The following is a 10,710-nucleotide window of genomic DNA, read 5'->3' on the forward strand; positions in this document are numbered from 1 at the left end:
TAGTATTTTGAATTCAAGTTTACATTTTTATCACAGGACTTTAAACATATTCACATAAACACTACCAACAGTCATCTGAGCTAAACAGTTCACATCACCTGCAAAACTCATTCCAAGCAACACAACTCTTAACACATGGCTCAAAACACGCTCAGTGCAGCCAAACATTATGCACAACCACAGTGTTGTGCAGGTTGTGGTTAAAGTCATCCGATAAGTGTGTAGAGTTTTGAAACTGAGTTTTGCACGTGACTCCAGTTGTGCCCGCTGTCGTTTAGCAAACTTAAAAAACTGTAATATTGATTGACACTTTGATTAGACATTTAAAAAATGACAGTAACAATGTAACATCCTGCTTTTTTGGCACCAGAAAATACACTTATTACAGTTCCTTTGTGCGAACATGTTCATTCGACTTTTTCAAGTGCAAAATGCCAAAATATGACGATAAAGCAGAGAGAAGGTTATGAAAGAAAAAGACTCACACGATGTGTGTGTACACTGGGGAGACAGGAGACAGGATACAGGAGATAGGAGATAGGAGATAGGAGACAGGAGACAGGATACAGGAGAAAGGAGACAGGCAACAGAATGAATGAATGAATGAAAAGTACTTTATTAATCTCCAAGGAGAAATGTTTTTGTCATACTAGCAGCATCCCACACTTACAGACATAAATGAAATAAGCTAAGCTAAACACACAGATAAAATAAAATAAAATAAATAATAAGAGGAACAGGGGTAACAGATATATACATAAGTAAGAACGTGAAAGAAAAGAAAGAGACAGGAAAGTGGAAAAAAGACAATAAAAAATAAAACATGTGGGGAGCTTCTGCGACAGGCAGCCGTTGGCACGGCGCCATCTTGCCACAGACAGGAGACAGAAGAAAGGAGACAGGAAACAGGAGACAGGATACAGGAGAAAGGAGACAGGAGACAGGCGACAGGAGACAGGATACAGGAGACAGGAGACAGGAGAAAGGAGACAGGAGACAGGCGACAGGAGACAGGAGAAAGGAGACAGGAGACAGGAGACAGGATACAGGAGACAGGAGACAGGAGACAGGCGACAGGAGACAGGATACAGGAGACAGGAGACAGGAGAAAGGAGACAGGAGACAGGCGACAGGAGACAGGAGAAAGGAGACAGGAGACAGGAGACAGGATACAGGAGACAGGAGACAGGAGAAAGGAGACAGGAGACAGGCGACAGGAGACAGGATACAGGAGAAAGGAGAAAGGAGACAGGAGACAGGATACTGCATTGTTACGGTTTGGGTTTTTCTGGGTTCCTGTTTTCTTTTGTAGTTTGTCCCACACTTCCTGCCCATGTGTGTGTGTGTGTGTGTGTGTGTGTGTGTGTGTGCCTCGTTTCTCATTGTCTGCACGTGCTGCCCTCATTGTTTCCATTGTTTTTTCTCGTTACCATCACCTTGTATTGTTGAGTTGTACTGTGTGTGTACTGTGTGTGTACTGTGTGTATCTACTGTGTGTGTACTGTGTGTGTACTGTGTGTGTACTGTGTGCGTGTGGCATTGGGTCTGTTGTCTCACGCTAACTGGTTCATGAAAGCTGTTTACTGCGGTTCAGCTGGAGAAGGACTTTATGATTCACAAACTCACAGATACATATATTATTCATCTACTTCATATTTGGCAGCTTGTTAGTGCTCACACACCCTCACAGGAAGTGAGTAAGAGCCTGAGACGAGTCTTCTTGCAACACGGAAAAATAAAATATTACATTTATTTCAAACAGACCAAAAGAACAAATCTTTAGATATGAGAAAATATCTTTCAAAAATGTGAACATTAATTTGTAGAGCAACACGCTTTAGATTCTGGGCTCAAACCGAGTGTAACAGGAAACCATCAACCGATGTTTTCCTCACATTAAAGTTTCGATTGTGCAGGCCTTGATGTGTGAACTGGTTTCTGGCAGTTCTCTACAAGTTGTGGTAGTTTTTACTGTGGTTACAAAACCAGCACGATGTGACTTACTGTGAAGGGGTCCTGAGACGTCCTGGACGTCATCTCCATCGTCCCAGTTAAAGATTAAACTTAACTTCACCTGAATCAAAACACAAGTTGTGCAATCAGAACAAACTCGCCCTTTAACCTGCACGAGTTCATGGTTTACGTTCTCGTTTTGTTTTTTACTTGCTTGGTTTTTCTTCTACATGTTAAAACAGCATGGTTGCTGCTACCCGACGATCAAAGATGTCCGTCGCCAGCGGCTGCTCCTCTGTCGTGGCTAATGACAATGAACGAGCTTAAAACTTGATTCCTGGAATCAGGGAAGGCAAATATCAGAGGCCTGGGAACGCTGAGACCGATGCAAAGGAGCCAAGCCGCAAACTGCTGCTGGAAATGGGCCAATGCAAATGCAGCGAGACTAATGGAGGAAATGGGGAAATAGATAATGGGAATGGCGGTAAAGCGCTCGCTGCAGTTAAAGAGCAAGAGGCCGTATGCAAAGTCAAGAGGGCCGAGGTGACCAGGTTGTGTACGGTGACACCGTGACCTTCCTCATGCCGTCACCGTACACAACGTAACACCAGACTGCTTTAAACGGAAAGTTACAGGCCTTTGAAACATATATATATATATATATATATATATATATATATATATATATATATATATATATATATATATATATATATATAGTACTTTTACTTTTTTACTTGTACATGATGCAATTTCCATATTTTTATTTTTTACTTAAACATAAGAACTGCCTTAAAATTAAAAGCTGCAAAATCAATGTTATAAATGTTAGTTGTTGTTGTTGTTGTTGTTGTTGTTGTTGTTGTTGTCAAACAATCGATGTATCACTCTGCAGCCTGAACCAAAAACAGACAAATTTCACGTAACTTTCAGTTGGTTCATGGTTCTCTGTTCTTTCTCCCAGCAGCTTCATGGGATAACTAGATCAGACGGGTGGGAGGAGACTTTCTAAAGAAAGGAAACCCAGAGTGGAGGAGGGGCAGGACTATAAAGGAAACACTTTCCCAGAAGGCACATCTCTCTCCGGTACGCAGTTCATTAACATCAGATTTTAATCCGTCTGTTCAAGATGCATCTTTATGGAGCTCTGATCCTGTTGGTGACTGTGTCTGCAGGTAAGTTATCAGTTAGTCACGCGCCTCGGCTTGTGATGGGATTTTTATGGTCGGGCGTGGTTCTTTTCCCCCCCGTTTTTTGTTTTTTTTTTACTTTTTAAGATATGTAGGGTGTCATGTTTCATAGTTTCTTTGCTCATTTTTACTGCTGGAATTATGTCCAGTAAGATTTTGTATATTTTCTTATGCATTAAACAATGACTGTTGTTTACAATGTGTGTCCGTGTGTGTGTGCGTGTCTGTCTCTCTCTGTGTGTGTGTGTGTGTGTGTGTGTGTGTGTGTGATATTCTGTATTGCAGCATGTGGACTCAGATGCTACAATTGTGTAGGCAAAAGCTGCTCTGACAAGGTAACTTGTCCCGCCGGCTTTGACCGTTGTGCCACCGTCTCAGCGGGCGGTGAGTGCTTCTTCTAGAAAACAAACATTTTAAAGAGATTATCTGAGCCGATGTGTTGCCGGGCGGCTTTCATTGTTGTTTGAAGCTGTCTTTCCTTCCACCAGACACAGTCACCAAGTCCTGCATGAGCAGTGCATTATGTATTGATCCCATAAAGTGCTGTTCCACGGAACTGTGCAACGGCGCCACGCCCACTGGGTCCAGCGTCCTCCTCCTGCTGGCATCCTCAGCCATCATCTCTCTCTTCCTGTGAGCGGCTGGAGCAGCTGCAGCTTCACAACATGCGTCTTCATTCAGACCCAGTTTGTACGACTCAAGAAGAGTCAACAATGTCTCAATATGTGAAAGCTGGCTGCAATAAAAACACAAAATATGATCAAACATTGGATTTTGTTTCATGCATTTCACATCACGTTGTAGACTACAGCAAAACAAACAGCGTTCTTATGATTTATAATATGCATAGTGATGAAAAATTGAGTCCAGATGTTACTTTTTCCATCACTAAAGTTCAGAAGCAGCAGGAATCTGTTAAATAAATTGGTTACGTCATGCACTTCCAGTAAAATATTCTTTCATCATGAGTCAGAGACCAAATGAGCCGCTGCTTTCCTTTGAGAGGTCGAAAACACAAGGAATCAAGAAATGTCCCACTGATAATACAGAACTGTAACAGTAGGTGAACAAACTGAAGACCACCTACAGTTTACATAAAAGGCTGATGTGTCCAAGTGGAAGGTTCATAGTTGGTCAAATATTTTTGTTTAGTTTGTCTGTGAGATCTTAAATGAATGTCGATTTATTGTTTTTAAAGTTTTGCTGTCGGCCGCCAGAACATGGCTGTCGTTCCAGGTGAAACACTGTTGAAATGTGTGCGTTGTGTTTCATGTATAAAAACTAAATGTTGTAATGGTCATTTTGTCTTTGCACAAACCCCCTGAAGCTTGGTCTGCAGTATGAAGTCATTTCTCACTTCCATTGTTATCATTTTGTTGAAAGGTGTGACGGGCAACTTTTCTACTTAAAAAACTAAAACACAAAATTTGGTTTAAGACATTTACTTACATGCATCTAGCATTTTATTCATATCCGTCACTGCTTTTGTGAACCTTTTGTAAAGCAAATGCAAGCACCAAAACAGTTCATCCACATGAGTAAAGTTATGTTTTCACAAGAGATCTGAAGAATTTCAAAAATCAAGCGTCAATTTGTCAGCTTTAGGGACAAATTACCTTTTTACAATAGTGCCTGATTGTATAGAGAGCTGAGATGAGCAAATTGAGATGTAACACATGGGTATGAAACTCATATGCAAGTGCCTTTAGAAAATGTTTTAACAAAAGTAAAAATTGAGAAAAAGGCCTAAAACCCCACAAGGTTCAGGTGTGCTGATCTGCATTGTTAATCTGCAGGATCAACGACAAACCAGCTCATGTCTTCATTTGATCACGACGGTTCATAGTTGTTGAATTCATGCATCATAATATGCAGATTGTGATTCAAAAGAACGCTGTTTGTTTTGCTGTAGTCTACATCGTGATGTGAAATGCATGAAACAATCCAATGGTCCATCATGTTTTGTGTTTTTATTGCAGCCAGCTTTCACATGATGAGACATTGTTGACTCTTCTTGAGTCGTACAAACTGGGTCTGAATGAAGACGCATGTTGTGAAGCTGCAGCTGCTCCAGCCGCTCACAGGAAGAGAGAGATGATGGCTGAGGATGCCAGCAGGAGGAGGACGCTGGACCCAGTGGGCGTGGCGCCGTTGCACAAGTCCGTGGAACAGCACTTCATGGCCTCAGACGAAGCGCAGAGTTTATCGTTCATGCAGGACTTTGAGTGATCATCTGATGAAAAGAAGAAAAAGAAAATTGTTAACAATGAAATCTATTTGAAACGCTTGTTTTCTGGGAGAACCACTCACCGCCCAACGTGACGGAGGAACAATGGTCAAAGCCGGGGGAACAAGTCGTCTGGTGAGTGCAGCCTTGGCCTTGACAGGCGAAGCATCTCAGTCCACATGCTGCACAGAAACACACAAACACAAATCTAACATGCGTTTTGAGCATTAAAAAAAAATTAATAAATTGTTTCTGAAAACAAACTCCAGCAAGAACACAAGCAAAGAAACTCCAACTATGAAATATGATACCCAGGAACAGCTGGCCAATAGAGGGCCATGAGGCCTGTACAACAACACAACAGAAAATACAGAATATATAATAATATTCAAATCATCCAAATTGTCAGTATTTGTGCTTTTGAAATATATCCAGTAATATTTGTAAAATAGGATAGCTGCGCTTTTCCTGCACGTCCACGCCAAGTGTCTGCTGTCTGACCTGAACAAGTCTATTTTTAGACCAAAATAGTTTGGGCCCAAGAGAGGCGGGTCTAAGAAGCAGTTTAGCCAATTACTGGTTAAAGATATAACCGAGTGGCACACAATTTATCCAAACAGCACCCTAAAATTAATACATTCTGCATGGGGGCCAAATCGTGCGCGGTCTCGTCCCTTATTCTAGTCTCTCGTTTGGTTTTAGGATGAGATGCTTTTATTTTGAAGGCGGCTCGCGGAGGCCAAACAGGAAGTTGCATTGAATGTCGAAAAGCTACGAAAAATATGGTCAGTTTTGGATACAAATTAGAAACAGTGACGGTATTAGCACTCACCCGGAGAGGCACGTGGTTAATTGAAGTTGTAATAAATATGTATGTTTTAAGAAAATTAGCGCAAGTGTTAACTGTTATATTCATGCAAACAAGGAGTAAGCAAACATAATCGTAGTTTGTGTGCCTTTGTCCACAGCTCTCACGTTGGTTTTAGGAATTTATAAATATATTTTAATCAGTCAGGTGCAGGACAGACAAACTGAATTCTATTAATGTCAAATTGTTGGAATAAATGTTAAATATTTAACTGCAAAAGTAGTAAAGTGCGTTTGATATATTTTTTCTTTGCATTGAGTCATACTGGGAAGTTTGCCGAAATTAATTAGATGGCCCCCTCAAAAAGAAAAGGAAATCCAACCCCTCCCCCAAGGGGAAAAAGCCACACCAAACAAAAGAACAACCAAATTACCTTAAGGGACGACTGCACGTGACTAACTGATAACTTACCTGCAGACACAGTCACCAACAGGATCAGAGCTCCATAAAGATGCATCTTGAACAGACAGATTTAACAACCGATGTTTGATGAACTGCGTACTGGAGAGAGATGTGACCTCTGGCAAAGGTTTCCTTTTAAGAGTTTATCCAAAGTTTCTTAATTGCGTCCCAGTTTCCGTCACTGGCGTCTTAGTCCCGCCCACCAGTAATTCACAGAGAGACAAGAGGAAACCAAGCGAGGAGTTTCTAGCAAACATTGAAATAAAAAGGCCTTTAAAATATTGATGAAAACGGTCGTTTGTTTTCAGTTGTTTTAATGGTGTAAAACTGTTACTTGTGTTGATGCGGTGAGGCAGGACGCGGGCAGCCTGCACTGAAGGACCCAAGCGAAGGGCCAGAGTGGAAAAAACTGAAAGGTGGAAAGCCCACCTGGACCCTTCTGAGGCGAAGACTGTGATTCATACTCCAGAGCAGAAGGTGGCGGTAATGCACCAGATGTATGGTTGTCTAAGAAGAAGAAGAAGACGAAGAAGTCCAGTTCACAGCAACAAATACAGCAGAATAACAAGAAATATATTATAATCCCTGTTGACTTTCACATAAATGAATTTTCAAAAAACAGTGCTCACTCTAGTTTATTTACTACTACTATTCAAGGCTTTTAGATGACGTACTTTCACTCCAGAAATCCCTCTTTAAGAGCAGACAGACACGAAAAAATACCACCATTCAGCCTAATTTTAAACTTACGTTTACATTTTTAAGCACATGTTTAAGCACATGTTTTTTTTGTGCAAAACATCTGTACTGGGCCAACCTTATCTTATATTATCTTAAAGTGAAGATAGGCAGCATGCACACACATCCAGGGGAAATGCAATAAAATGCACTGAACATAATGAGTGTAATAACTTAGTGAACCTTCTTATGTCCAGAACAATGGTGCATCAGGCTGTTTGAGGAGATGTGGGGGTAAAAATATCTGCATATGTTTGTTATCTCAGCTCTCCAGCTTTTGAAACCTCTCTAATATCCACTGCGTACCGTCATTCAGCCTCATTTTAAAATTACATTTTTAATTTCAAGCAGCTGCTCTGGACGTCGTCACTACACTAGAGTTATCTCACCCGTTTCCATTTCAGTCTGGATCAGAAGTGGTGGACCTGTGATCAACATTGCAGGTTTTAACATGCACGTGGCCGCGTACAGATGTTTCCTGTGTGACGTGAGACGCTGCAACACTTCCGCTCGAGGCCCACAAGATGGCGCCAAATGCATTCTGCTATTTGCAGCTGAGTTCATAACCGTCTCGGATAAAGTTTTCACTTTTTGAAGGAAGAAGACTGTGAAAGCAACTTTACTTACATTCAGATTGTAGTTCCAAACTAACATGTTTTATCTTAACACCTTTTTTTTCAAACACCATGCACATCTAGAACATTTGGCTGAAATGCATTGGTTGTATTAAAACTTATGTGTTGGGTTTGGTCCATACGACACTTTACACTCTGAAGTATCAACCTATCTAAAGAGTGTGACCAATGATCACTTAAGAAAATGTGTAATATAATTGAATAGATTGTAAGTTCTATAAATTTGATTCCAAAATACAAAAACAAATAACAAAAATAAGTAAATCCAAATCCATTTCTCAAGCAAAACTAATTTACATTTGCTCCATTTGGTTTGAATTGATTTCTATTTCCTGAATATCTGGGTGAGATGTATCTATACTATATATATATATATATATATATATATATATATATATATATATATATATATATATATATATATATATATATGAGGGGGGGGCACACACACACACACACACACATATATATATATATATATATATATATATATATATATATATATATATATATATATATATATATATATATATATATATATATACTGATTATTGGCGTGAAATTAATATAAGCTTTCAAAAAATGTTGGTTAAAACTATTTGGAATGAATTGATTAAAATTGTAGGGCATTTTTTCTTTATTGAACACATTTAGAATGCTTATACTTCTCTGTACACCTCACTTACTTATTTAAAATTCAAGTTTAAATGGTTATCACAGGACTTCAATAAATATATATATTCAATAATATTCATTGACACTTTGTGAGCGTCATTTTTAATGTCTATTCAACCCAAGAAATAAACATCCTGCAACAAGATGGAAAAGTACAGCGTGTTGACACATATTCAGTTCTTTTGTCCAAACATGTTCATTCAACAGAGCAAAGCTGTTTCCATTTACGCTGCTGGATGGGAGGAGACCTGCGAAAGAAATGCAACTGTGGTTTTGATACTGAAGGAGGGGCAGGACTATAAAGGGAACACTTTCCCAGAAGGCACATCTCTCTCCGGTACGCAGTTCATTAACATCAGATTTTAATCCGTCTGTTCAAGATGCATCTTTATGGAGCTCTGATCCTGTTGGTGACTGTGTCTGCAGGTAAGTTATCAGTTAGTCACGCGCCTCGGCTTGTGATGGGATTTTTATGGTCGGGCGTGGTTCTTTTCCCCCCCGTTTTTTGTTTTTTTTTACTTTTTAAGATATGTAGGGTGTCATGTATTATTTTTGCAGGGTGTCATGTATCATTTTGTGTCATGTTTATATTTTCTTATGCATTAAACAATGACTGTTGTTTACAATGTGTGTCCGTGTGTGTGTGCGTGTCTGTCTCTCTCTCTGTGTGTGTGTGTGTGTGTGTGTGTGTGTGTGTGTGTGTGTGTGTGTGTGTGTGTGTGTGTGTGTGTGTGTGTGTGTGTGTGATATTCTGTCTTGCAGCATGTGGTCTCGACTGCTACAGCTGTGCAGGCAAAAGCTGCGTTACGAAGATAACGTGTCCTGCAGCCTTGGACCGTTGTGCCACCGTCACAGCGGGCGGTGAGTGCTTCTTTCAGAAAAAAAAGAAACATTTTAAATTATTATCTGAGCCGATACGTTGCCGGGCGGCTTTCATTGTCGTTTGAAACTGATTTTTTTTTTCCTCCATCAGACGCAGTCACCAAGTCCTGCATGAGCAGTGCATTATGTAGTGATGCCATAAAGTGCTGTTCCATGAACTTGTGCAACGGCGCCACGCCCACTGGGTCCAGCGTCCTCCTCCTGCTGGCATCCTCAGCCATCATCTCTCTCTTCCTGTGAGCGGCTGGAGCAGCTGCAGCTTCACAACATGCGTATTCATTCAGACCCAGTTTGTACGACTCAAGAAGAGTCAACAAAGTCTCAATATGTGAAAGCTGGCTGCAATAAAAACACAAAATATGATCAAACATTTGATTGTTTCATGCATTTCACATCACGATGTAGACTACAGCAAAACAAACAGCGTTCTTATGAATCATAATAAGCATAGTAATAAAAATGAGAGCCAAAATATGACAAACTATGAACCGTCGTGATCAAATGAATACATGACATGGTGAGATGTTGATCCTGAGGTTTAGTGACACAGGTCAGCACACCTTCCCGCTTTGAGACCACATGTTACTTTTTACACTCCCCCTCGATTGTTTGTGCGTGGATGTGTGTGTACTTTGTTACTGCAACCGAATGTAACAAAGTGAAAACACGACGCCATTTTACAAAAGTCAAAGACGTTTGAGAAAACACGACATTTGAGATGACGGGTAAAGTGGGGCAACACTTGGGACAGGATGGCAACAGTTCAATGTTGTGTCCTGTTGCTATTGTGGAATACTAGCAGAGTATTTGTACAACATGTAGTAAGTAGGGTGGGGGGTGAGGGGGGGGGGGGGCACACAGGTTATTGCAAAGAGAGGATGTTCCTCTTGGCTGTTGAACAAATTTAAATGTTTCTTCAGATGGTGGAAGCCAAATTAGAAACTCTCATAGTTTGGTCGTCTCTGCGAGTTTGCCGCCACAGTTAGCGGACCGCTAAGCTCAAAGCTACATTAGTTTGTCGTTAATAACTTTAGCAATGTGGGTAAAGCGACCGTCCAACAAGTGCAGAGATACAAGATTGTACGTGTTGTATTATATTCCTGAAGTTAAGACAGGGAATTATCAACAGTGAATTTTATG

The 10,710-nt window shown here is 40.4% G+C and overlaps 1 protein-coding gene and 1 long non-coding RNA gene across 2 annotated transcripts; one reads left to right on the plus strand and one right to left on the minus strand.

The window, feature by feature from the left end:
- The first annotated feature begins 5,291 nt into the window (after nucleotides 1-5,291).
- Nucleotides 5,292-9,938, plus strand: LOC137805320 (three-finger toxin MALT0070C-like). The gene is made up of 4 exons (XM_068605176.1): nucleotides 5,292-5,505; nucleotides 9,069-9,114; nucleotides 9,451-9,549; nucleotides 9,662-9,938. The coding sequence occupies exons 1-4, from the start codon at nucleotides 5,476-5,478 to the stop codon at nucleotides 9,808-9,810; spliced, it is 324 nt and encodes a 107-aa protein (XP_068461277.1). The 5' UTR covers nucleotides 5,292-5,475; the 3' UTR covers nucleotides 9,811-9,938.
- Nucleotides 5,468-7,815, minus strand: LOC137805322 (uncharacterized). The gene is made up of 3 exons (XR_011080212.1): nucleotides 7,768-7,815; nucleotides 7,070-7,147; nucleotides 5,468-5,552 (listed from the first exon to the last, which is right to left on the minus strand). It is a non-coding gene; the product is annotated as an uncharacterized lncRNA (long non-coding RNA).
- Nucleotides 9,939-10,710: the final 772 nt, after the last annotated feature.

This window comes from Clinocottus analis, unplaced genomic scaffold (assembly GCF_023055335.1).
Source record: "Clinocottus analis isolate CAN_PGR_092001 unplaced genomic scaffold, fCliAna1.0.p SCAF_7, whole genome shotgun sequence".
In the NCBI taxonomy this organism is placed as follows: Eukaryota; Metazoa; Chordata; class Actinopteri; order Perciformes; family Cottidae; genus Clinocottus; species Clinocottus analis.

Bases quoted from the DNA above. Each gene is read 5' to 3' on its own strand.
- LOC137805320 (XM_068605176.1), top strand. From the start codon at position 5,476: ATGGTCAAAGCCGGGGGAACAAGTCGTCTG. The intron at 5,506-9,068 runs GTGAGTGCAGCC...CGTCTGTTCAAG, and splicing joins CCGGGGGAACAAGTCGTCTG to ATGCATCTTTATGGAGCTCT. The intron at 9,115-9,450 runs GTAAGTTATCAG...TCTGTCTTGCAG, and splicing joins GTTGGTGACTGTGTCTGCAG to CATGTGGTCTCGACTGCTAC.